Here is a 27,793-nt window from a genome sequence, read left to right as displayed (position 1 = left end):
TTAAAATCCAGCTGCAAAAAAACATCAAGGGCAAATGGTGGAACCTTTGACAAGCCGCCGGTTTCCTGTCACGTCGAGGCCGCTAATGTGTGTTAGTAGCCCTCAGGTAAATCATAGCTGTAGCTTTTATATCTGAATCCACCCAGAGGGGTACCATCTATCTATAGTAGCCTCAACGATAGGACAGGAAGTCGGTGTCTTGTCAAAGGTCCCCTCTATTTAACCTGATGATTTTATCCAGCTAGATTTTGTTTGAAATGTAGCATTGTCTTGACATTTACAGCTTCGGCGGATAGGCCGTTCCATGACTGGCATATGTGAGCATGGTCAAAATGTGTTATATTTGACCTTCTGAAGAAATGGCCTGGATCAATATCATATTCAATCTGTAATTTAGAATAACGGTACCCATCCTCTCAAGTATGTTTGATTTGGTACGCTATGATCCCCAACGTACAAAACAAAAGGTATTATGAAAAGCAGCCGCTCACAAATATCCATTTTCTCTGCGTTGGATAGCTAGGTTAGGTGGGTGGCTTTCTGTTTTAGGTCCTCTGGTTGGTTAGGAGGACCAACCTCTTAGGACCAACTTAAGAGGTTGGCTCTTTAATACGACAGTTTCTTGACGTTGGTAAGCCCCCTAGGAGGACGGGTTGCATATAGAATAGGGTAGCAGCACATTGCTGTATTAAGAAGCTAAGATTGTTAATAAAAAGTACCTATGGGCAAGATCGGACTTTTCCACGTTCTCTTTGTATCAGATGATGGAAGGATTAATACTAAACACATTATATGATACAATCATAATTTTTATTTGAAAAATACTGTACATTGACAGGTTATAAATACAATACAGATGTACAATGATTGTAATACAGAGAATATTTTGAGGTATGAGTTGGCGACTACCACCATAACCAAAGACCTCCGCCATCATCATCTTACCACCATCAGCATTACCACCACGACCACTACTACTACCATCAACACTACCACCACCATCACCATCACTACCACAATTACCGCTACAACCAAAGCATCCCTACTATTACCACTACCATAAAAATATCCCCACTGCCACTACCACCACCTCAGTACCCCCACTGCATCCTTCTTGGTTGCCAGAAAGCATCTGATAACGTTCCTCATGAAAGGCTGGTGTACAAACGGAGAAGCAACAAAGGATAATTGGGAAGACACTTAACTGCGCGAGGGAGTACCTAACAGGCAGAAAAAAGGATCCCAATCAGAAAGTGACTATCAAGCCGCTTGTGAGAACAAAGTGAGAAGTGGTTCTCACTAAAGCATAGTCTTGGGATCATTGGTGTTCCTAATTTACATGAATGACCTACCAAATTGGGGAGTGAACTTGTACATATCAATGTTTGTAAACGATGTTTATGAGGAATGTAAAAATAGAGAGCAAATCAGGAGATATTTACACCATAGAGGAAAGGTTTATTTACACCATAAACAAGACTCAGAAAACTATTTCGGAGTTGATATAATTATATACCTGTCACTACATTTATTTTTTTCAATATTGACTGTTTCACCTTTTAATTTAAAATTCACTGCAAATTTTGTGCAAGCTTTAAGACTTTCCCACAACGCCATGCGAGTTAGTGGCTTTGTAAAACTAATTCAAAATGAAGTCATGAAGATGAAGCTTTGGACCCCCCAGATGCACAAGAATCATCAAGGGTTGGCCCCAAAATGAACCACTGTGGTACCCCACTCATCACATTTCTCCGGTCAGATTTATTTCCGTTTAGAAAGACCTTCTGTTTTCTTAGTTTTAACCACTGTTTTATCCATCCTAATGTTCTACCATATATTCCATGAGCTTTTAATTGCCTTACCATCCTTTCATGTGGTACTTTATCAACAGCTTTAGCAAAGTCCATATAAACTACCTCTACCAGAAGTCCTTTGCCTTAACAACTGGTTACCGTTTCCACAGATGTGAGCAGGCTTGTAAGGCAGGATCTATTTTTAACAAACCCATGTTGGGTTGATTTAACAAGATTGTTAATTGTAAAATGGTGAATGAGTCCCTCCCTTAGGATTCTCTCCATGAGTGTGCAGATGTGTGAGGTTAAGCTGATCGGACGTATTTTTCTGCCGAGCTCTTTCTGCCTTTTCTAAAAATAGAGGGTGATAGTTGCATATTCCCAATCTATATGAACTATCAATTGGTTCAGAGATTTTCTGAAAAGGAGTTTCAATGGCAGGCATAGTTAGTATGCAAGTTCCCTTACGACTTTGGATTTAATTCCATCCACACCTGCGGCTTTTGAGTCTTAGTTTGTCAATGTTAGTCATGATTATGTCGCACGTTATGGGAATATTGCCTAATTCGTTCTTTTGACTTCCTTCAGGCATTTGTGTGGGTAAATAAATGCCAAGTCACCACCACCATCACCAGCTCACCACCACCACAACTACTAGCTCACCACAACTACTAACTGAACACCACCACAACTACAACTACTAGCTCACCACCACCACCACAACTACTGATTGAACACCATCACAACTACTGATTGAACACCATCACAACTACTAGCTCACCACCACCACAACTACTAGCTCACCACCCCACAACTACTAGCTTAACACCATCACAACTACTAGCTCAACACCATCACAACTACTAGCTAACCACCACCACAACTACTAGCTCACCACCACCACCACAACTACTGACTCACCACCACCACAACTACTAGCTCACCACCACCACAACTACTAGCTCACCATCACCACCACAACTACTAGCTCACCACCACCACAACTACTAGCTCACCATCACCACCACAACTACTAGCTCACCACCACCACAACTACTAGCTCACCATCACCACCACAACTACTAGCTCAACACAACCACATTATTTTCCTATCACCCATTACGAAGGACAGGATGGGAAGGTTTGGGGTCGTATCATCATTCTCAACTGGGTGAGAAAGCCTCGCTTGTCAATACGTGGCGTCCAGAAACCAATCATGATGCTACCATGGGGAGCCGTGGGATGGACCCAGCTGCAGCTCTTGTACCACCATCCTCCACCTCCGCCGGAGGCCGGATCCTGAGCGCAGGAACCAGCTGTAGATCGGGTGACACACATATGGAATAAATGAGTTTTAGTGACATGTTTACACGCACACACACACACATCAGCATCCACGTAATATAAAGGTATACACATGTATACTGGAATACACTAGGTTAGTGCACCTATATATTAATTCCTCTATATGTTTAACATGTCCAGGTATTAAAGGTATCATCTCCGTTGAGCAGTAATTGAAATATTTAGTGATACCATTACATATACTGTAATATACAAATGGTCCCTTTTTAAAAAAGAAAATGTAAACAAACAATTTTCCTTCATTACAAAATAAGAGAAACAAATATGATAACCAATAAACGTAAATATTATATATATATATATACATATAACTCCCGGGTACCTGTTTACTGCTAGGTGAACACAGGTATTAGGTGATAGGAAACGTGCCCATCCATTTCTGTCCCGCCCGGGATTCGAACCCGGAATTCCCGATTGTGAGTCGCGAACGAACCCAACTCAAGAAATGTAGTAACGCCAAACTTACTCCAAAGGTCATTGTCTCTGTCGTAGGTAGAAAACATCATTCCAGTGAGGTTGAGGTTCCGTACAAGGACGTCTCCAATGGTGCTCGTCGTCTGGTACCCGGCTATCTCCACCTTGTACCTGGTCAATGGTAGGAGATAGTGAGATGAACCAGGTACCACATAGGTACCAGTGCTGGTACCTGGTCCATGGTAGATGATGATGAGATACTACGTACCACAAAAGGTGTGTGCAGTTGTCTCTCAACTAAAGTCGTAGGCAATCATTGTGGTATTATATAGAATAAACGTATGATTTACTATTTTCCAAAAAAAGGAATGAATTTGATCGATAACAATTCCTGGCGCGTGAGACATTTGAACCTCACGCAAAAAAGATATAAAAATACTTCAAGCAGAACATTTAGCAATACAAGCAGGAACACTACAAGCGACACAAGCAGTTGGATTAAAGAAGCATATTCAACAACACACACAAAAAGTAAACCACTATAAATAAAAGTCAGCAGCGCAACAAAGAGCCTAAGTCAGCAGCCTAAGCTGAACTACAAGCGTGCACTACAAGCTGAACAAACAATATCACCACAAGCAACACTGTTTGCAGTAAAATCAATACCAGCACCTGTAAGTAGAAGCTGCAACATCCTAGAACAGCATCAGCAGCATAACAAGAGGTAGCAGCAGGGGGAAGAACCAGCATTCTTACCAACTGAACCAGCGTCACTCCGACAACTGCATTTAAATCAACAGAAGCCTAGCAACAGTACCAGTGGCGGAGCCAGAAGCAACACTTGCAATATCAATACTATCAGCAGTAACATCAGCAGCACCAACAACAGTAACACTAGAGAGAAGTAGTCAGACTCACGAGGAGCGCTCGTCGTTGACTTTAAACGTGGACCAAACAGCATGGCGAGTGTCCAAATGTTCGTTGGTGGCGGACAGCAGCAGGGTCTGGGGCTCGTACTTGGTCAGCTGGTACAGCCCCTCCAGCCCTGTCACAGATGGTACGTTAGCCCCTCCAGCCCTGTCACAGATGGTACGTTAGCCCTTCCAGCCCTGTCACAGACGGTAATAGCCTCCCCCCGTCCTTGTTCAGAGTGAGTGAGTGAGTGAGTGAGTGAGTGAGTGAGTGAGTGAGTGAGTGAGTTTGCTGGAGACACCAAGGGGGGGGGGGGGGGGGTAACACCAACCAGTATGTCCCCTTACCCAGCCAATACTCCGTGGAGGCGTCACCGAAGCCATTCTTGTAGTCATCCCAGCGTTTGGTGAAGTTCACTGTAGGTATGGCCCTGATGTCTCTCTGCACGAACGTGGTCCATCCTCCTGAAGAACAACAGAACACATCGAATGTTGAGTACAACATGTCACCGAGCTGCGGAAAAGTGATTGAATTATGCCGTGGATATTTTTTTGAGGTAAAAAGTAATAACATAAGTTTGTGGTAAGGTGAGATATTTAATGTCATCCTTAGTGTTTCCCGCGGCGTTAGAGGCAAGACATATCCGGATTTCCTCCAGGTCATTGGGGGCTTCAAATATAAAGGTTATATTGGAAGTAAAGAATCCACATGAAGTGACAGTAGTCAATCCATCTGGTTCGAACATGCATTAGCCAATCACAATGCCTGTTACATGTTTAGGCCGTGCTTGACAAACGCGCCCATTTGACTGAGATAACAGACACGAACTAGAGTTGCTCCACCAGTCGTCCCTACCTGTTGGAGAGATTACTCACCTCCGAGTGTAGTCACGTCCCACCGGTCGTCCCTACCTGTTGGAGAGATTACTCACCTCCGAGCGTAGTCATGTCGCACCAAACCGGGAGTGCCTGTTCGACCCTGTTGAAGAGATCGCAAACTTTTAAAATATGTCAACATTTCAGCAGCTGAAGCAGAGACAGATATTTCATACACACGTTGTTCTGATAATTTCAAAAAGCTACATAAAAGCTCTTCAGATCCAAGCACGTAGCCTTATGGGCGAGACTCAAATTATTGGTAATGTTCTTGCGGGCTATTCATGCCCGTGCCACCTCTTGGGTGGCTTAATCTGTATAAATCAATCTGGTAAAGTTGCCCTTATGTGGCTTGTACAGAGTCACTCATTCCGAGTCTTTCGTGTATGCTACTGTCAAAGGTTTCTTAAATGTCAAGTGTTGTTGTATGACCTGATACAGCCTGGGTTGTTGTTGTATGACCTGATACAGCCGGGGGTGTTGTTGTATGACCTGATACAGCCTGGGTTGTTGTTGTGTGACCTGATACAGCCTGGGTTGTTGTTGTATGACCTGACACAGCCTGGGGTGTTGTTGTATGACCTGACACAGCCTGGGGTGTTGTTGTATGACCTGACACAGCCTGGGTTGTTGTTGTATGACCTGACACAGCCTGGGGTGTTGTTGTATGACCTGACACAGCCTGGGGTGTTGTGTGACCTGACACAGCCTGGGGTGTTGTTGTATGACCTGACACAGCCTGGGGTGTTGTTGTATGACCTGACACAGCCTGGGGTGTTGTTGTATGACCTGACACAGCCTGGGTTGTTGTTGTATGACCTGACACAGCCTGGATTGTTGTTGTATGACCTGACACAGCCTGGGGTGTTGTTGTATGACCTGACATGGTATACAGGTCAACATTACCTCCCTGGTCTGATGTCGTAGACTCCGTCCGTCTTCATCCCCTTACAGTAGAGATCAGCACAGTCACTGGGTGCCGTCATTCTGACAATAAGATATCATTGAAATGTCTGATTGAATTAAACATAGAAAACCATTTTGACACTAGACGTCAGAAACAGAACATTCGCAATTCTAAATTCATCAATTTTCAAAAGAGCATATGTAACCACACACACACACACATCTATCTGGACCTAAAAAAGGCTTTCGACAGAGTTTCACATAAGAAGTTGCTCTGGAAACTGGAAAATATTGGAGGGGTGACAGGTAAGCTTCTAACATGGATGAAAAATTTTCTGACTGATAGAAAAATGAGGGCAGTGATCAGAGGCAATGTATCGGACTGGAGAAATGTCACAAGTGGAGTACCACAGGGTTCAGTTCTTGCACCAGTGATGTTTATTGTATACATAAATGATCTACCAGTTGGTATACAGAATTATACGAACATGTTTGCTGATGATGCTAAGATAATAGGAAAGATAAGAAACTTACATGATTGTCATGCCCTTCAAGATGACCTGGACAAAGTAAGTATATGGAGCACCACTTGGCAAATGGAATTTAATGTTAATAAATGCCATGTTTATTTATTTATTTATATATAAGAAGGTACATTGGGTTAGAGAGAATACATAGCATAGTATTTATAATCTTGTAAAGCCACTAGTACGCGCAGCGTTTCGGGCAGGTCCTTAATCTAACAGATAATTTTAAGTAGGCAAATTCTAGCAGAATTAATAAAATGATAACAGATACATTGTAAGAAAAAAAATGAGATGAGAGAGAATAGTAAGTATATTAAAGCACATTGGTATATTAAAGCTCTGGTTGATTACATTGACAACTTGACTGGTAATTTAAACAAGATTAACAGACACCGTACAGCAGATTGATAGCACATATAAGAAGACAGCAACGATCACAATGGTAAAGATGTTCGGATTGGGTACATAATGATAGGGAGATTGGGTAGCAATAGATACAGTGCAATTTTAAAGCAACAAGGTAAAAAAACTATGCAGATGAGATTAGGTACTTTTTAGTTTTGTTTTTGAATGACGCAAAAGTTGGACAGCTTTTCAATTCATTAGGGAGTGAGTTCCATAGACTGGGTCCCTTTATTTGCATAGAGTGTTAACACAGATTAAGTTTGACTCTGGGGATATCAAAGAGATATTTATTTCTGGTGTGGTGATAATGGGTCCTATTACATCTGTCCAGGGAGCGTTTCAGAGCAGGATTTACGTTTAAGAACAGGGTTTTGTAAATGTAATTGACACAAGAAAATTTGTGGAGTGAGATTATGTTTAGCATGTTAAGGGAGTTAAACAAGGGGGCTGAGTGTTGTCTGAAAGCAGAATTTGTTATTATTCTGACAGCAGATTTTTGCTGGGTGATGATGGACTTGAGGTGGTTTGCAGTGGTTGAACACCATGCACAGATACCATAATTAAGATAGGAATAGAATGTTATGGAATGTTATGGAATGTGGAATAGGAGAACATAGACCCCACACAACCTATATATTATGTGAGAAATCTTTAAAGAATTCTGATAAAGAAAGAGATCTAGGGGTGGTTCTAGATAGAAAACTATCACCTGAGGACTACATAAAGAATATTGTGCGAGGAGCCTATGTCACGCTTTCTAACTTCAGAATTGCTTTTAAATACATGGATGGCGATATACTAAAGAAATTGTTCACGACTTTTGTTAGGCCAAAGCTAGAATATGCAGCGGTTGTGTGGTGCCCATATCTTAAGAAGCACATCAACAAACTGGAATAGGTGCAAAGACACGCTACTAAGTGGCTCCCAGAACTGAAGGGCAAGAACTACGAGGAGAGGTTAGAGGCATTAAATATGCCAAAACTAGAAGACAGAAGAAAAAGAGGTGATATGATCACTACATACAAAATAGTAATAGGAATTGATAAAATCGATAGGGAAGATTTCCTGAGACCTGGAACTTTAAGAACAAGAGGTCATAGATTTAAACTAGCTAAACACAGATGCCGAAGAAATATAAGAAAATTCACTTTCGCAAACAGAGTGGTAGACGGTTGGAACAAGTTAGGTGAGAAGGTGGTGGAGGCCAAGACCGTCAGTAGTTTCAAAGCGTTATATGACAAAGAGTGCTGGGAAGACGGGACACCACGAGTGTAGCTCTCATCCTGTAACTACACTTAGGTAATTACACACGTGTTTCGCGGCTGAGTAGACAAACTGAAGGAATGTTCCAACAAATGGCTACTGATGTTGAACCCAAGTAATTGTAAAGTAAGGAAACTAGGCGGAGGGAACAGGAGGCCAGACACGGTACCGAATGGGAGACGATGTTTTCCACGAAATAGACTGAGAGAAAGCTCTAGGTGTTGATTTCACATCGAACCTGTCCCATGAGGCCCACATCAAAAGGATATCAACAGCGGCGTATGCGAGGCTGACTATCATCAGAACTGTCTTTAGAAAATTGTGTAAAGAATCATTTAGAACCTTGTACACCACATATGTAAGACCAATCCTTGAGTATGCGACCCCAACATGGATTGCATATCTTGCCAAGATGAAGTTGGAGAAAGTTCAAAAGTATGCCACTAGACTAGTCCCAGAACTAAGAGGTATGAGCTACGAGGAAAGGGTGTGTGAATTGCACCTCACGTCGCTGGTAGACGGGAGGTATGATCACCACATGCAAAATTCTCAGAGGAATTGACAGGGTAGATAAGGACAGATTATTTAGCACGGGAGGTACTTGCATAAGATGGGACACAGGTGGAAGCTGAGTACCAAAATGAGCCACATAAACATTATAAAGAACTTTTTATGCACCAAAATAGTTAACAAATGGAATGCTCTAAGCAGTGATATGGTGGAGGATGACTATATGACAAATTATATACATTTGAAACACAGTTTCAAATGCATATATGATAGTGCTCAGTAGGCTCAGGAATCTGTACATCAGTAGACAGTTGAGAGGCGGGACCAAAGAGCCGAAGCTCAACCCCCGCAAGCATAACTAGGTGAGTACAACTATGTGAGTACACAGGGGTTGGGGGTCGCCAGGGTGACATCCCATTAATATACCCACGATATCGCTATAGCAGGGGAGGATTGACCGGGCGCCAGTCCTTAACTGCAGCCTCTGTTCAGCCAGCAGTGAATGGGGTACCTGGTTGTTAAACGATTTGGAGGGGTCGTATTCCGGGGCAAATTAGGATTAAGGACTTGCCCGAAACGCTACGCGTGCTAGTGGCTTAACAAGAATGTAAACTCTTATAAGTATTAAGAAAATCGTAAGATCCACATGCACTCTCAGTATCTCGCTCCACTCACAGAGACCAGCACAGCTGTTCGTTCCATCCTTTAAACACACCAGTTAGCCGCGAGAACATTTCTATTGCATTTATCCAAAATATTTTCTCGTAGATATACATACTATTGTGATTTCATTGTGCATATTTCTATAAATAAGAATGTGCGTCTGGTTGTTCGAGGTTGGAGGCCAGGAGCTTGAGGGTAACCTTACCCAACTTCGCATCCTGAATCCTTTGGGGTATGTGCCCAATAAGGTCGGTTCGGGGTGTCTATAACTGCTAATATTGTTTAAACCATTTAACTTAGGCTTACCACGACCAGGGTATGTCTATCCCATACCCCTGACTATTCCCTCTGCAAATGTGGGTGAGGCTAGTCCCAGGTGTACGGCCTCCAACTTTGGACAAATAGACAGACATTTTCTTATTATAGATATATAAATATCCAGTTTTTTTTTTTTTTTTTTTTTTTTTATATCAAGTAGCAGGAAAGCGCTAAGAGGGTGAAGGACAAGAGTGAAACAGTGCGCCTTACCTTTCGCCATATTCAGTTACATTCTTCAAGCAGTTCTCGAGTTGGTTTTCAATCAAGCGAGTCTTTTCTATCATATCATTCTTTTCATCTTCAATATTTCTGATCTTCTGCGTCTGCTTTTCTTTTTCACTCTCTAGCTCAGCGTTTTCTTCTCGCAAAGTCTTGACCTCTTCTTCATTGACGGAGAGTTGGTGTTTGGCGTCTTCCGCTTCCTTCTCCAGGAGAGCGAGCTGCGCGTCGATATCTCCCTTCTCCTTCTCCATGCCTGAGAGTTGGTCCTCAAGTTCTTTTTTCTGCTGCAGCAGGAGCGAAAGTTGGTCTTCAACACCATTCTTTTCGTTCTGAGAAGTCTTGATTAATGTTTCTTTTTCTTCCTGTAAAGCAGTGTTTCCTGTTTGCAAGACCTTGACTTGCTCCTTCACGAGGTTGAGTTGTTCTTCAATAAGTTTCTTCTCCTCTTCAGCTTTTTGTGTTATTCCATTTAGTTCCTCCTGTAACTCAGTGTTTGTTCTTTGCAACTGCATGACCTGTTCTTCCACGAGGGAGAGCTTATATTCGAGAAGCTTTTTCTCTTCTTGACATTTCTTCATTTCTTCTTCTATTTCTGTCTGTAAAGCAGCGTTTTCTGCTTGCAACATTTTGACTTTTTCCTCTAAGAGTAAGAGTTGCTCTTCAACAACACTCTTCTCCTTCTGTAAGCGTAAGAGGTGGTCTTCGACATCCTTCTTTTCCTTCTCCAAGAGTGAGACTTGGTCTTCAAGGTTTTTCTTCTCCACCAATAAGAGAGCGATTTGGTCTTCAAGTTTTTTCTTCTCCTCTTCAGCCTTTCTAATTAATTCCTCCTTTTCTTTCTGCAAAGCATCGTTTGCTGTTTGTAAGGCCCTGATCTCTTCTTCTAGGCGGAAGAGTTGGTCTGCCATCTCTTTCATATTCTTCTTCATGAGTGAGAGTTGATCTTCAAGATCTCTCTTCTCCTTTTCTGAGAGCGCAAGTTTGTCTTCAAGAACTCTCCTTTCCTCTTGAGCCTTCTTAATTATTTCTTCCATTTCTTTCTTTAAACCGTCGTTTTCTGCTTGTAAGACTCTGATCTGTTCTTCCAAGAGGGAAATTTTGTATTCAGCAAGTTTTTCATCCTCGCGAGCCTTTTTTATTATTTCTTCTTTTTCTTTCTGTAGAGCAGCGTTTTCTGTTTGTAAAACCTTGACCTGTTCTCTTAAGAGAAGGAGTTGGTCTTCAAGATCTTTCATTTCCTTCTCCAAGCGTGAGAGTTGTTCTTTAAGATCTGCATTTTCCGTCTGCAAGATTGAGAGTTGTTCTTTAAGATCTTCATTTTCCTTCTGCAAGAGTGGGAGTTGTTCTTTAAGATCTGCATTTTCCGTCTGCAAGATTGAGAGTTGTTCTTTAAGATCTTCATTTTCCTTCTGCAAGAGTGGGAGTTGTTCTTTAAGATCTGCATTTTCCGTCTGCAAGAGTGAGAGTTGTTCTTTAAGATCTGCATTTTCCTTCTGCAAGAGTGAGAGTTGTTCTTTAAGATCTGCATTTTCCGTCTGCAAGAGTGAGAGTTGTTCTTTAAGATCTGCATTTTCCGTCTGCAAGAGTGAGAGTTGTTCTTTAAGATCTGCATTTTCCTTCTGCAAGAGTGAGAGTTGTTCTTTAAGACCTGCATTTTCCTTCGCCAAGAGTGAGAGTTGTTCTTTAAGATCTGCATTTTCCTTCTGCAAGAATGAGAGTTGTTCTTTAAGATCTGCATTTTCCTTCTGCAAGAGTGAGAGTTGTTCTTTAAGATCTGCATTTTCCTCCTGCAAGAGTGAGAGTTGTTCTTTTAGATCTGCATTTTCCTTCTGCAAGAGTGAGAGTTGTTCTTTAAGATCTGCATTTTGTTCTTTAAGATCTGCATTTTCCTGCTGCAAGAGTGAGAGTTGTTCTTTTAGATCTGCATTTTCCTTCTGCAAGAGTGAGAGTTGTTCTTTAAGATCTGCATTTTGTTCTTTAAGATCTGCATTTTCCTGCTGCAAGAGTGAGAGTTGTTCTTTAAGATCTGCATTTTCCTTTGCCAAGAGTGAAAGTTGTTCTTTAAGATCTGCATTTTCCGTCTGCAAGAGTGAGAGTTGTTCTTTAAGATCTGCATTTTGTTCTTTAAGATCTGCATTTTCCGTCTGCAAGAGTGAGAGTTGTTCTTTAAGATCTGCATTTTCCTCCTGCAAGAGTGAGAGTTGTTCTTTAAGATCTGCATTTTCCTTCTGCAAGAGTGAGAGTTGTTCTTTAAGATCTGCATTTTCCGTCTGCAAGAGTGAGAGTTGTTCTTTAAGATCTGCATTTTCCTTTGCCAAGAGTGAAAGTTGTTCTTTAAGATCTGCATTTTCCTTCTGCAAGAGTGAGAGTTGTTCTTTAAGATCTTCATTTTCCGTCTGCAAGAGTGAAAGTTGTTCTTTAAGATCTGCATTTTCCTTCTGCAAGAGTGAGAGTTGTTCTTTAAGATCTGCATTTTCCTCCTGCAAGAGTGAGAGTTGTTCTTTTAGATCTGCATTTTCCTTCTGCAAGAGTGAGAGTTGTTCTTTAAGATCTGCATTTTGTTCTTTAAGATCTGCATTTTCCTGCTGCAAGAGTGAGAGTTGTTCTTTAAGATCTGCATTTTCCTTCTGCAAGAGTGAGAGTTGTTCTTTAAGATCTGCATTTTCCTTCTGCAAGAGTGAGAGTTGTTCTTTAAGATCTGCATTTTCCTTCTGCAAGAGTGAGAGTTGTTCTTTAAGATCTTCATTTTCCTTCGCCAAGAGTGAGAGTTGTTCTTTAAGATCTGCATTTTGTTCTTTAAGATCTGCATTTTCCTTCTGCAAGAATGAGAGTTGTTCTTTAAGATCTGCATTTTCCTTCTGCAAGAGTGAGAGTTGTTCTTTAAGATCTGCATTTTCCTCCTGCAAGAGTGAGAGTTGTTCTTTTAGATCTGCATTTTCCTTCTGCAAGAGTGAGAGTTGTTCTTTAAGATCTGCATTTTGTTCTTTAAGATCTGCATTTTCCTTCTGCAAGAGTGAGAGTTGTTCTTTAAGATCTGCATTTTCCTTCTGCAAGAGTGAGAGTTGTTCTTTAAGATCTGCATTTTCCTTCTGCAAGAGTGAGAGTTGTTCTTTAAGATCTGCATTTTCCTTTTGCAAGAGTGAGAGTTGTTCTTTAAGATCTGCATTTTCCTTCTGCAAGAGTGAGAGTTGTTCTTTAAGATCTGCATTTTCCTTCTGCAAGAGTGAGAGTTGTTCTTTAAGATCTGCATTTTCCTTCTCCAAGAGCGAGAGTTGTTCTTTAAGATCTGCATTTTCCTTCGCCAAGAGTGAGAGTTGTTCTTTAAGATCTGCATTTTGTTCTTTAAGATCTGCATTTTCCTTCGCCATGACTGAGAGTTGTTCTTTAAGATCTGCATTTTCCTTCTGCAAGATTGAGAGTTGTTCTTTAAGATCTGCATTTTCCTTCTGCAAGAGTGAGAGTTGTTCTTTAAGATCTGCATTTTCCTTCGCCAAGAGTGAGAGTTGTTCTTTAAGATCTACATTTTCCTTCTGCAAGAGTGAGAGTTGTTCTTTAAGATCTGCATTTTCCTTCTGCAAGAGTGAGAGTTGTTCTTTAAGATCTGCATTTTCCTTCTGCAAGAGTGAGAGTTGTTCTTTAAGATCTGCATTTTCCTTCGCCAAGAGTGAGAGTTGTTCTTTAAGATCTGCATTTTCCTTCTGCAAGAGTGAAAGTTGTTCTTTAAGATCTGCATTTTCCTTCTGCAAGAGTGAGAGTTGTTCTTTAAGATCTGCATTTTCCTTCGCCAAGAGTGAGAGTTGTTCTTTAAGATCTGCATTTTGTTCTTTAAGATCTGCATTTTCCTTCTGCAAGAGTGAGAGTTGTTCTTTAAGATCTGCATTTTCCTTCGCCAAGAGTGAGAGTTGTTCTTTAAGATCTGCATTTTCCTTCTGCAAGAGTGAAAGTTGTTCTTTAAGATCTGCATTTTCCTTCTGCAAGAGTGAGAGTTGTTCTTTAAGATCTGCATTTTCCTTCGCCAAGAGTGAGAGTTGTTCTTTAAGATCTGCATTTTGTTCTTTAAGATCTGCATTTTCCTTCTGCAAGAGTGAGAGTTGTTCTTTAAGATCTGCATTTTCCTTCTGCAAGAGTGAGAGTTGTTCTTTAAGATCTTCATTTTCCTTCGCCAAGAGTGAGAGTTGTTCTTTAAGATCTGCATTTTCCTTCTGCAAGAGTGAAAGTTGTTCTTTAAGATCTGCATTTTCCTTCTGCAAGAGTGAGAGTTGTTCTTTAAGATCTGCATTTTCCTTCTGCAAGAGTGAGAGTTGTTCTTTAAGATCTGCATTTTCCTTCTGCAAGAGTGAGAGTTGTTCTTTTAGATCATCATTTTCCTTCTGCAAGAGTGAGAGTTGTTCTTTAAGATCTGCATTTTGTTCTTTAAGATCTGCATTTTCCTTCTGCAAGAGTGAGAGTTGTTCTTTAAGATCTGCATTTTCCTTCTGCAGGAGTGAAAGTTGTTCTTTAAGATCTGCATTTTCCTTCTGCAAGAGTGAGAGTTGTTCTTTAAGATCTTCATTTTCCTTCTGCAAGAGTGAGAGTTGTTCTTTAAGATCTGCATTTTCCTTCTGCAAGAGTGAGAGTTGTTCTTTAAGATCTGCATTTTCCTTTTGCAAGAGTGAGAGTTGTTCTTTAAGATCTGCATTTTCCTTCTGCAAGAGTGAGAGTTGTTCTTTAAGATCTGCATTTTCCTTCTGCAAGAGTGAGAGTTGTTCTTTAAGATCTGCATTTTCCTTTTGCAAGAGTGAGAGTTGTTCTTTAAGATCTGCATTTTCCTTCTGCAAGAGTGAGAGTTGTTCTTTAAGATCTGCATTTTCCTTCGCCAAGAGTGAGAGTTGTTCTTTAAGATCTGCATTTTGTTCTTTAAGATCTGCATTTTCCTTCTGTAAGAGTGAGAGTTGTTCTTTAAGATCTGCATTTTCCTTCTGCAGGAGTGAGAGTTGTTCTTTAAGATCTGCATTTTCCTTCGCCAAGAGTGAGAGTTGTTCTTTAAGATCTGCATTTTCCTTCTGCAAGAGTGAGAGTTGTTCTTTAAGATCTGCATTTTCCTTCTGCAAGAGTGAGAGTTGTTCTTTAAGATCTGCATTTTGTTCTTTAAGATCTGCATTTTCCTTCTGCAAGAGTGAGAGTTGTTCTTTAAGATCTGCATTTTCCTTCTGCAAGAGTGAGAGTTGTTCTTTAAGATCTGCATTTTCCTTCTGCAAGAGTGAGAGTTGTTCTTTAAGATCTGCATTTTCCGTCTGCAAGAGTGAGAGTTGTTCTTTAAGATCTGCATTTTCCTTCGCCAAGAGTGAGAGTTGTTCTTTAAGATCTGCATTTTCCTTTTGCAAGAGTGAGAGTTGTTCTTTAAGATCTGCATTTTCCTTCTGCAAGAGTGAGAGTTGTTCTTTAAGATCTGCATTTTCCGTCTGCAAGAGTGAGAGTTGTTCTTTAAGATCTGCATTTTCCTTCTGCAAGAGTGAGAGTTGTTCTTTAAGATCTGCATTTTCCGTCTGCAAGAGTGAGAGTTGTTCTTTAAGATCTGCATTTTCCTTCGCCAAGAGTGAGAGTTGTTCTTTTAGATCTGCATTTTCCTTCTGCAAGAGTGAGAGTTGTTCTTTTAGATCTGCATTTTGTTCTTTAAGATCTGCATTTTCTTTCTGTAAGAGTGAGAGTTGTTCTTTAAGATCTGCATTTTCCTTCTGCAAGAGTGAGAGTTGTTCTTTAAGATCTGCATTTTCCTTCGCCAAGACTGAGAGTTGTTCTTTAAGATCTGTATTTTCTTTCTGCAATAGTGAGAGTTGTTCTTCAAGAGCTTTCTTCTCCTCTTCTGCCTTCTTGATTATTTCTTCCTTTTCTTCCTGTAAAGCAGCGTTTTCTGTTATTAAAACCCTGATTTGTTCTTCCACGTTTGAAAGTTTGTCTTCAAGATCTTTCTTTTCCTTCTCCAAGAGTGAGAGTTGTTCTTTAAGTTCCGTATTTTCCTTCTCCAAGAGTGAGAGTTGTTCTTTAAGATCCGTATTTTCCTTCTCCAAGAGTGAGAGTTGTTCTTTAAGATCTGCATTTTCCTTCTCCAAAAGTGAGAGTTGTTCTTTAAGATCCGTATTTTCCTTCGCCACGATTGAGAGTTGTTCTTTAAGATCTGTATTTTCCTTCTCCAAGAGTGAAAGTTGTTCTTTAAGATCCGCATTTTCCTTCGTCACGATTGAGAGTTGTTCTTTAAGATCCGTATTTTCCTTCTCTATGACTGAGAGTAGTTCTTTAAGATCCGTATTTTCCTTCGCCACGATTGAGAGTTGCTCTTTAAGATCTGCATTTTCCTTCTCCAAGAGTGAGAGTTGTTCTTTAAGATCCGTATTTTCCTTCGCCACGATTGAGAGTTGTTCTTTAAGATCTGTATTTTCCTTCTGCAATAGTGAGAGTTGTTCTTCAAGAGCTTTCTTCTCCTCTTCCGCCTTCTTGATTATTTCTTCCTTTTCTTCCTGTAAAGCAGCGTTTTCTGTTATTAAAACCCTGATTTGTTCTTCGACGTTTGAAAGTTTGTCTTCAAGATCTTTCTTTTCCTTCTCCAAGAGTGAGAGTTGTTCTTTAAGATCCGTGTTTTCCTTCTCCAAGAGTGAGAGTTGTTCTGTAAGATCCGTATTTTCCTTCTCCAAGAGTGAGAGTTGTTCTTTAAGATCTGCATTTTCCTTCTCCATGAGTGAGAGCTGTTCTTCAAGCTCGTTCTTTTCCGTCTCAATGATTGAGAGTTGTTCTTCAAGATCTTTCTTTTCCTTCTCCAAGAGTGAAAGTTGTTCTTCAAGAGCTTTCTTCTCCTCTTCTGCCTTCCTGATTATTTCTTCCTTTTCTTCCTGCAAAGCAGAGTTTTCTGTTATTAAGACCCTGACCTGTTCTTCCAACTTTGAGATATTCTCTTCAAGATCTTTATTTTCCGTCTCCAGAAGTGAGAGTTGTTCTTTAAGATCCGTATTTTCCTTCTCCAAGAGTGAGAGTTGTTCTTTAATATCTACATTTTCCTTCTCCAAGAGTGAAAGTTGTTCTTCAAGAGCTTTCTTCTCCTCCTCGGCCTTCTTAATTATTTCTTCTTTTTCTTTCTGTAAAGCCTCGTTTGCTATTTGCAAGGCCCTCACCTGTTCTTCCACGATGGAGAGTTTATGTTCAAGAAGTCTTTTCTCCTCCTCGACCTTCTTGATTATTTCTTCTTTTTCTTTCTGTAAAGCAGCGTTTTCTGCTTGGCAGACCCTGATCTGTTCTTCTGCAAGGGAGAGTTGTTCTTCAACAATTATTTTTTCCTCTTGAATCTTTTTGATTATGTCCTCTTTTTCTTTCTCTAAACCAGCGTTTTCTGTTTCTAAGTCATTGACGTGTTCTTTTAAGACGGAGAGTTCCTCTATAACATCCATCTTCTCCTTCTCCATGACTGAGAGTTGGTCTTCAACACCTTTCTTGTCCTTCTCAATGACCAAGAGTTGGTCTTCAACAGATTTCTTCTCCTCTTTCAAGACCAAGAGTTGGTCTTCATAACCTTTCTTCTCCTCTTGAGTTTTCCTGTCTATTTCTTCTCTTTCCTTCTGTATAGCAACTTTTTCTGTTTGGAATTCCGTCACCTGTTTTTCGAGAGCTGAAAGTTGGTTCTTAGAAACACCGTTATCTCCCTCCAAGACGGAAAACTGCTCTTCAATAACTGTCTTCTCCTTCTCCAAGACTGAGAATTTCTCTTCCCAATCTTTCTTCTCCCCCTCACATTTCGTGATTATTTCTTCTTTTTCTTTCTGTAAAGCATCGTTTGTTATCTGCAAGTTCCTCACCTCTTCTTCCGCGACGGAAAGTTTGTGTTCAACAAGTTTTTTCTCCTCCTCGGTCTTCTTGATTATTTCTTCTTTTTCCTTCTGTAAAGCAGCGTTTTCTGCTTGGCAGCCCCTGACCTGTTCTTCTGCAAGGGAGAGTTGTTCTTCAATAAGTCTTTTTTCCTCTTGAATTTTCTTGATTATGTCCTCTTTTTCTTTCTCTAAATCAGCGTTTTCTGTTTCTAAGACCTTGACGTGTTCTTTTAAGACGGAGAGTTCGTCTTCAACATCCTTCTTCTCCTTCTCGATGACTGAGAGTTGTTCTTCAAGATCTTTCTTTTCCGTCTCCAGGAGTGAGAGTTGTTCTACAAGATCTTTCTTTTCCGTCTCCATGAGTGAGAGTTGTTCTTCAAGATCTTTCATTTCCGTCACTATGAGTGAGAGCTGTTCTTCAAGAGCTTTCTTCTCCTCTTCTGCCTTCTTGATTATTTCTTCCTTTTCTTGCTGTAAAGCAGAGTTTTCTGTTATTAAGACACTGAGCTGTTCTTCTACGTTTGAGAGTTTATCTTCAAGATCTTTCTTTTCCTTCTCTATGAGTGAGAGTTGTTCTATAAGATCTGTATTTTCCTTCTCGAAGAGTGAGAGTTGTTCTTTAAGATCTGTATTTTCCGTCTCTATGAGTGAGAGTTGTTCTTCAAGAGCTTTCTTCTCCTCTTCTGCCTTCTTGATTATTTCTTCCTTTTCTTCCTGTAAAGCAGAGTTTTCTGTTATTAAGACACTGAGCTGTTCTTCTACGTTTGAGAGTTTATCTTCAAGTTCTTTCTTTTCCTTCGCCACGATTGAGAGTTGTTCTTTAAGATCTGTATTTTCCGTCTCTATGAGTGAGAGTTGTTCTTCAAGAGCTTTCTTCTCCTCTTCTGCCTTTTTTATTATTTCTTCCTTTTCTTCCTGTAAAGCAGCGTTTTCTGTTATTAAAACCCTGATTTGTTCTTCCACGTTTGAAAGTTTGTCTTCAAGATCTTTCTTTTCCTTCTCTATGAGTGAGAGTTGTTCTTTAAGGTCTGTATTTTCCTTCTCCATGATTGAGAGTTGTTCTTTAAGATCTGTATTTTCCTTCTCCAAGAGTGAGAGTTGTTCTTTAAGATCTGTATTTTCCTTCTCCAAGAATGAGAGTGTGTCTTCAAGATCTTTCTTCTCCTCCTGAGCCTTCTTGATAATTTCTTCTTTTTCCGCCTTTAAAGCAGCGTTTTCTGTTTGCAAGTCCGTGACCTGTTTTCCTAAAAGGGATAGTTGCTCTTCAGCTTCTTTCTTCTCCTTCTCCAAGATTGAGAGTTGATCTTGAAGCTCTGTCTTCTCCTTTTCCAAGCGTGAGAGTTCACCTTCAAGATCTTTCTTCTCCTTCTCCAAGAGTGAGAGTTGGTCTTCAACCATTTGCTTCTCTGTCTCTGTCTTTTTGATCGTCTCTTGCAGCTGCTGGTTCTCTTTCTCTAGCTCAGCTATTCTCGTCAACGCCATTGAGATCTGCTCCTTGGCTTGGGCCTCTATAATCTCCAGCTCCTGGATTCTCTCCTTGGCCAACCTCGCATCCTCTTCCATTTGGTCGAGCTTTTCCTTCAATTGGCGAATCTCCTCCATGGCCCGCTTTGCGTCCTCCGCCACTTGACGAATCTCTTCCTTCAGCTTGCGATTCTTCTCGTCTGTTAAGCGAACGTCATTTTTAATCTTCCTGTTATCTTCATTGATCAAGTAGATCTCCTTCTTCAGGCGAGTATTGTCCTCCTTGACCAGCCTCGAGTCCTCCTCAGCTTGACGAACCTCGTCTTTGATCAACCTTGCATCCTCCTCTACTTCACGCATTTCGGAATTTAGTTGGTGAATTTCTTCCTCTGCGAGGCGCAGGTCTTCCTTAGCCTTGCTGTTCTCCTCTTCAGCCAATTGGATATCTATTTTAAGCTGAGCAATTTCCTCCTTTAACTGAATATTGGAAGCTTTACAAGCATTGTTGATACACTCCAGCTGGTCCAGCTTGTACAGAATGTGGCGGGTGATATCGTACCTCTTCTTAACATCTGAAGAGAAATCAAACATTAGGCAATATTTTATGAGTATATCAATTCTATTTGTGTACATAAATCATAACTCTTAATGGATTTTGGCAGCATTCCTAATATTAGTTCTGGTCTTACCGCAAAATTATTAGTCATTCTTTGAGCAATTGGACTTATACGCCGAAACAGTCGAGTTTGGCAATGTTTATAGATTCACGAAGTTAACTATAGGCCCTGAAGGGCACTCCTGTGGGAAAAAGTGTCGGGATTAATATGAGAGGAGAACTACTAGGGACTTGTACCGTACTAAATTAAAAATTACTGTATGCAAAATTAATTCAATTAAAGTCTCTAGCTAAGGTCGTAAATCGTAGCTCCTCTTTTCCTAATGACAGACTGTGAGCTGTAAGGGGCAGGTGGGGTCCCTAAGGATGAATGGAGAAGTTGATTGAAGATCCACAATCCACCTGCAGATAAGTTTCTCACATAAGATTGTATTGTTAATACAAGAATAAGATTTAATAATTCAGTTCTATAACTGAACACTGGTTCTATTTAAATCAGGGTTCTAAACATATACACAGTTCAGTCTAGCACTATAATTATAACAGCCAATATTCTTATACTAATAAACACAACAATTTATATTGTAGAAGTATGATATATATGAATACGCAATCAAATGACCTTAAATGTGGTCTAAGTACTATTAACTAAGTACAAGAGATTATATTCAATATAACCAACCTATATGAAAACTAAGTAAGCTATTGTTAACTTAATTTATATGTTCAATTATATACAGACATATTCAATTTATATGAAGAGATTCAGTTGCTACAATATTAATAAACTTACTGAAATATGAGGCATTGCCTCACCCAGTAACGACAAACAGACTTATGGCTTCGCTTTCGCTTTGATGTCCAAAGAGCTTGGAAAGGATGTGGGAGGAAGAAGGATGGGGTAAAGTTACACAAGCATGCAATTGGCCAATTTAACACACCAAATAACATTCAATATACTTATGACCGAGTGCCGTCTGACAAATGGTCAGACTTTTAACTCTCTTGTAGAGTTCAAGCACTATATTTTATTTCACAGCTTTGCTGTTTAATATCCTGGTAGCGTTGCTAATTGATTATGTCTATAATTGCGTTTTTCCTGCCCGAAACGCTTTGGGTAATAGTGGCTTTAGGCATTGTATGTACTAGCTCCATCTATAAACCGATCAAATTATGTAAAATCTCTTGTATGTACCTTACCTGAATAAACATTTTTTTTTTTTTGCAGTAGGCTAAAATAGGTAATGGTGGAGGTGGACGCTGCGTCACTTGGTGAGTAAGTTCCACTCTACACTCTTATTTAGATAATGTACTAGGAATTATCCTTGTAGATATTGTCCAGGTACTCCCCCAGTTCTAGACGGTAATCACTGGTGATAAAGCTATGTTATTATGATGTCCTTTACAAAATAAAGTTCCTAAAGGCACCGTCACACGTTTCACTCTGTTAGTAAACAAACATGTTCTGCCCCGGGCGCGCCCCTTGGGTTGCTTCTCTTCCGAATTTGGTTCCACCCACAACCTAGAGAGGGCAGCTTTCAATGAATATTGATTAATTATTTTTACTGTCTAAACATATGATTGAGATACGATGTGATTATAATAAAATTAGATATAGGATTGAAAGATTATAAGTAGTACTTGCTAGTACTATTGATTCTTATTAAGGATTTGATTTAATCCTTTATCGGAAATCGATTGATGTTCCAATAGTTTTTAATTAAGATATTCTTCTCAAAGCTTCTAGATCTTTGAGAAATCATGCGCAAAGTCACGTAGACAACAAAGGGGCCCTATGGTGTACTTGATCATAGTGGCATTGTCATCTAGGATCCAGATGTATAATGAACCTGTAGTGATTCTAAGATGACCTTGACATTGATTTTGATATAATTTAGATTTGATTTAGAAGTAATACATTTCTTAGATAATAATATAGATATAGTGGGTAAAATTTCCCACAACTCCAAACCGTAAGTGTTTCCAGGATTGTAAAGTGTGCTTCAAGCCCTGAAGTGTTCCCAAGACCGTAAAGTGTGCTTCAAGCCCTAAAGTGTTCCCAGGACCGTAAAGTGCACTTCAAGCCCTAAAGTGTTCCCAGGACCGTAAAGTGCACTTCAGGCCCTGAAGTGTTCCCAGGACCGTAAAGTGCACCCCAAGCCCTGAAGCGCGCTCGCCCTGAATTGTTCTCCAGGTCATGAAGTGTAGGACTACAGCCCATTACATTTCTTGTTCCTGAGAATTTGGAAATTGCTAATTTAATATAAGAAACTGATAAAGTCTCAAATAACATTAAAGCCAATTTGCCTTATGGAGTCTCGAAACTCCATCAGTGATTCGCGCCCCTGGGCAGTAAAAATGAGACACTTGACCCGGGGCTACAATTATCTTCACAACAAAGAAGCCTATGTCATTGCATGTATGAAATTTTACATGCCCTTACATGCGTGAAATTACATTTGTTACACGAATGAATGTAATTCATTCAACTACACATGACTTACAACTGGTTACCTTTGAATATATATATTTTTCAAAATTGCTTGACCCCCCTTAGTATTCGAGCCCGCCCCCCTTGCCAGTTCTCATAAACACCGGGTGAAATGCTTGGTAATCCGGCTGCTTCTGCCTCCTGTCCCCACGAGTTTATAAATGAAGAAACTCTATATGACAGAACTGATTACTTTCAAACTTTTCTTGAAGTGTGTTTCTACTGCTCTAATTATACCTCTAAATGCTTCATCAAAGTGATAAACATACAAATAATTGCAAACAAATAATTAAAACGCCTAATCTAACTATACAGATTCTTATAATAAATTTTAATATTGATTTATGTTCGAGAAAAAAAAATTGTCATTAACCATTACACAAAAATTTAGTAATGAGTCTGTGGCTGGCAGCAGAGTGGATGAATATAGCCTGATAATGGGTTTAGCAGATGCCACATCATTTAACATCCATTAGCTGATGTCTGACAAATTATAACACTCAAATTGTTCTGGTAGAGCGCTTCTCTCACTTCCTATATTCAAAATGCACATCTCTACAAATACAGAATAATCCCAGGCAGTCACAAAAACACAAGGCCGTCAGGTTAACAACATATAATTCAAATATTGACATACAAATCAACATATCAGTATTTGACTTATACATGTTCGAAGCTATGACTCAAAATGGGCCTCGTTCTCTTTCAATCTCATATGTAAACATTCAAAATCAGTATAACCAAAACACTCTACCTAACCTTACTTGCCGAGGAAAGAGTCAGCAATAGGCTACACACTTTACCTATTGTTAAGGGTCCCAACTCTGGTACATTTATAGGGACCCAGAGCCTCCTAGAAGAGAATAAAGGGCATTCAAAGAAGACACTGGAGATTGTATATAATAAATAGTTTGTTAAAATTGGTATTGAAGGTATTGCTACATTTACCACATATGTTTATATCATGTTAATAATATGTGCATCTATAACGTGTATAATATTGCGTTATATTGCTTTACAAACGATAGTTGAGTTGGGTTTACTCTCGATTCCCCGCGCGGGACAGAAATGGTTGGGCACGTTTCCTTTCACCCAATGCCTCTGTTCACTTTGCAGAAAACAGGTACCCGGGAATTAGGCAACTGTTGTGGGGTTACATCCTGGGGAGGGTCAGTAGTTCCATCTGCTTTGGAGGTGGGGTACCTTGATACCAGCCTAACGTATATAAATACTCAGGCTGCCTGCCCCCCGACAAAACTAATTATTACCTCAATGAATATTACCTTCGCCATATGTTTATTTATTTATTAGCGTTCAAACCAGTTATGTTCCAAGCCGTCGACGCTCAAGCCTATCCACTCGAATAATACGCCACACTTTGACGCCAAAACCCCCAACGGACAAAATATGATGCACTCTAAATCACAGCGGCTCACTGACATTCACGCTCCTGTGCTTGGGGTCGAGCGGTTCAAGTTCAAGTATGTTTATTGAGATAAGAAAGAAATACATCTCAAAATGATACAGTAGCTTAGGCTATTTCTACCCCCCCCCCCTGGTCGGCCGGTTAAGTTAGGTTTGTTCGGGTGATTTTTAATACATAATTTTCTGCCCGTTGTGGCAGCTGACTAACATGAAGAGGGGAGGTGGGGGGTTGCACAGGAAGATAGCATACACCGAGAGATGTAACCCATTTCATGGTGCGTATACACTGTGAGTATACTTTAGTCCTGAACAATGTTTATTACAGAATCTCTGTGACAAGGATTGTTTACAATATTCAGGGCCAACTTGGGTATATGTTGCCTCTGCTGTCAATAGATGGCACTCGGGCTATAGATATGAGCAAATGTATTAGTTTATATTTGCTTCAAATGTATCAAATAATAAAGAACTTATTAACACAAAAATATAAGTTGTCAATTTCTCACACATTTTATAGAAAATTGTTTATTTCTTTCTTTCTGAGTTTTCTAACACTGTTCTTACTGTCTCGACTTGTCGTCTCAAGTAATCATCACTGTCTCGACTTGTCGTCTCAAGTAATCATCACTGTCTCGAGTTGTCGTCTCAAGCAATCATCACTGTCTCGAGTTGTCGTCTCAAGCAATCATCACTGTCTCGAGTTGTCGTCTCAAGCAATCATCACTGTCTCGAGTTGTCGTCTCAAGCAATCATCACTGTCTCGACTTGTCGTCTCAAGTAATCATCACTGTCTCGAGTTGTCGTCTCAGTAACCACTGTCTCTAGTAAATAGTTACCCGGGAGCTAGGCAACTGTTGTGGGGTTGCATCCTGGGAAAGGTCAGTTGTTCCACCTTGGGAGGACCTCCATACAAACCTTAAGTTAACCTTAATTATTATTATTATGTATCTCTACATACCTTGCGTGCGATTATCATCAGCACTCCCGTAAGCGGAGACGATTTCAGTTAGGTTGTTAATCTTCGTCATCAATGTCTTTATATCTGTAATCAATGACCACCATTAAGATCACAGCGTTATAAGTCATGTTGTGATATTTCTGCATCAGCATTTAGCTTGTGTACTAGGCCGGGATTTATTAAACATTTACCTGTACACTTAAGAAACCTGTACATCTTTCCTTGATCATGGTCGCTTTGTCTGTATTTATTAAATATAGTTTATGAGGCTTCGAACATTTCCAACCCCAGATTAATATTGCTATAGACAATCTGGTAGCGCTTCGGAACTCTTAAACTGTTTAATAAATGAAAACTAAACCGCCGCGATAAAATAAAGATGTATAGGTTTCGTGAGCGGACACTTGAGTGCTTGAATAATCCTGACCCCCTGGCTGATGCCTTATGTTCATATTTGAAGAGAATGAACAAATGTTTTGTTTACAAAGTCAAAAGGAACTGTACAAATAACTTTGCGTAAGTCTTACTTTCAGTGACGCGTAGTTGCTTCTCCCTCATCTGCGTTATTGAAGTCTGGTTCATGATTTCATTGGGTGTCCTGTTGAAGTCCCTCTGGTCCATCTTGGCACCGGCGAGGCCGGCCGACCACCCCACCGCCAGGACACACACAAGAGGCAGGAGCCAGGCAGCCATGACTGTCCCAATCACACACACTCGACACACTACCCAACACCTCTGCATGACACCCGGCTGCCTGCCTGCCTGGTCATGACACCAGCGCTCTCCACCTGCATCTTACAAAACTTCGACATTATCTGGAAACATGGGAAGTTCTTATGCTAGTATTTACGTATTAACTAAATTTGCCGACTTGTCGTCCAAAAAAATGATAGTACTCAGGACAACTATTGGTGTAACGTACTCATAGGGACCGTTGTTGCAAACAAAAACAAAAAAGATGTTTTGAGCTATTAATTTTAAAGAGGCATGGAGCTTTCTAGACGATCCAGGTGTCATTTGGAGCTTTCCAATAGTACAAAACGTGACATTTTTGGGGCACATCAGGCCACTTTTGTACGTTCGACAAGTAGATGCTTTACTCCTTGGAGGGGTAGATTGAAATTTGCAAGAAAATATTTTATTGCAAAGTTGACAATGATCACGCGTATCCATTTTCTTCCTCTCACCTATTCCATCCCTTCCCTCTCTCTCTCTCTCTCTCTCTCTCTCTCTCTCTCTCTCTCTCTCTCTCTCTCTCTCTCTCTCTCTCTCTCCCTCCTCCCTTTCCATCAACTCCCAGCCCTTCATCCCTCTCTTCAATCCACCCCCACCCACCCTATCCTGATCCCCCCCAACACTACATTGTACCATCCTCCAATCCTGCCACTCCAACCCACCAAATCATACCTCTTGCTCCCCCTCCTCCCCCCACACTCAATCCTTCCCTATCACCTACCCACACCCATCCCTACCTTAGGAAATGTAGATGTTTATCTCTCAGAATGTTTGGTAATATGTTTATTGTTTGTGATGTGTGTATATGTATGTATTAACACGATGTACTGAACGGGGTGAGAATAGCTTGAGCTACCTCATCCCTTTGTGTGTATTTTACCTCAATAAACTTATTTCAATTTCAATCCCTACCTTATTTCTACCCTTTATTGCCTTCTCTCACCCGCTTACATCTGTGAACACTACCCACCCACATCCACTCCTATCTCCCCTTCCACTTCCAAGTCTCTCTCTCTCTCCATCCCCCTTCCACTCCCACTCACAACTCCCTTTCCCACACCTACTTCCACCCTAAGGGTCCTTCTATCCACGTTTCCCTCCTCAGTCTTCTACCTCCATTCCACTGAGCAATTTCCAAGCATCTCTCCATCCCACCCCGCTTCTCCCTCCATTCCACACCCACTAATTCCTCCATTGCACCAGTCGCCACCCATTTCACCCTTCAATATAACACACAATGAAATCCACAATATTGTGTTTAAGTAATTACAACATTATTAACGGTTTAGCAACATAAAAAGCCTTGTGTTTGTAGGACAATCCGTCCCTCCCTCCCTCCCTCTCTCCATCCTTCCCTCCTAGCCTCTACGACCCCCCCACCCCTCGCTCACCAACTCCTCACACCACCAACCCTCGCTCCATACCAGTAAAGAACTTGACAAACACTCGCCAGCTCTCTGTTAAAAGAAAACAAGCTTGTCTTAGCTACAAAAAATAAAACAGGGAAAAAGGAGACATTGGAAGGGGAGAGGAAAAGAGATGAGAGGAGGAGATTGAGAGAGGGAAGTGGGAAAGGGGGGGGGGCGAGAGGCCCGGGCACAGCCGGGTATTCCCCAGTATTCAATAGTTCATCCTCTAGACTAATACAAATCTGAGGAATCAATAGGTAGCATCATCGCCAAGGTAAATGAGGACAGAAGATTGTTGAAGGAAGAGCTTCGTTGTGTTCAGTTTAGGTACAGCCATAAGGTTAATTAAGGCCATTACGTTTTATTTGATTTGATTTGATAAACAATGACGTCATCAAGCATGTTGTCACCATGAGAGGTGTCTTGCAATACTTGGCTGGTGATATTCTGAAACACCTCAGCCGCCGCGTTTTAATGCCAAAACTTAAGCGTTTGTTCCTAAAATTATACCTAAACAGACCTCGATGTTTCGTAAACGTTGTGATGATCGACACTCAACATCAAGTTCAAGCTGGTGATAGCCCTTGTTTATGTAAAGTGGGTGGAGGACGACTAATACACATATTTGCTCCCTTGGAAATACGTAGGCCCACCCTGATGGATATCTTAGCTGAATGCGCTAGGCTTGAG

At 40.6% G+C, this 27,793-nt stretch overlaps 1 protein-coding gene across 2 annotated transcripts; it reads right to left on the bottom strand.

The window, feature by feature from the left end:
- Positions 1-788: 788 nt before the first annotated feature.
- On the bottom strand, positions 789-25,821 carry LOC123772777 (rootletin). 2 transcript variants are annotated; one of them, XM_069303511.1, is made up of 9 exons: positions 25,487-25,807; positions 24,960-25,043; positions 10,162-20,041; positions 6,266-6,346; positions 5,416-5,462; positions 4,832-4,948; positions 4,491-4,617; positions 3,625-3,743; positions 789-3,109 (listed from the first exon to the last, which is right to left on the bottom strand). In XM_069303511.1, exons 1-9 carry the CDS (start codon positions 25,698-25,700, stop codon positions 2,913-2,915), a joined length of 10,866 nt encoding a protein of 3,621 aa, XP_069159612.1. In that variant the 5' UTR covers positions 25,701-25,807; the 3' UTR covers positions 789-2,912. The 2 variants fall into 2 exon arrangements, 1 of the variants encoding a protein (XP_069159612.1); XR_011222529.1 differs by lacking the exon at positions 4,491-4,617 and having other exon boundaries at positions 2,969-3,109; positions 25,487-25,821.
- Between the last annotated feature and the right edge of the window lie 1,972 nt (positions 25,822-27,793).

This window comes from Procambarus clarkii, chromosome 50 (genome assembly GCF_040958095.1).
Source record: "Procambarus clarkii isolate CNS0578487 chromosome 50, FALCON_Pclarkii_2.0, whole genome shotgun sequence".
Taxonomy (NCBI): Eukaryota; Metazoa; Arthropoda; class Malacostraca; order Decapoda; family Cambaridae; genus Procambarus; species Procambarus clarkii.
The sequence above is the reverse complement of the archived record's forward strand: the minus strand, read 5'-3'. Positions and strand labels throughout refer to the sequence as shown.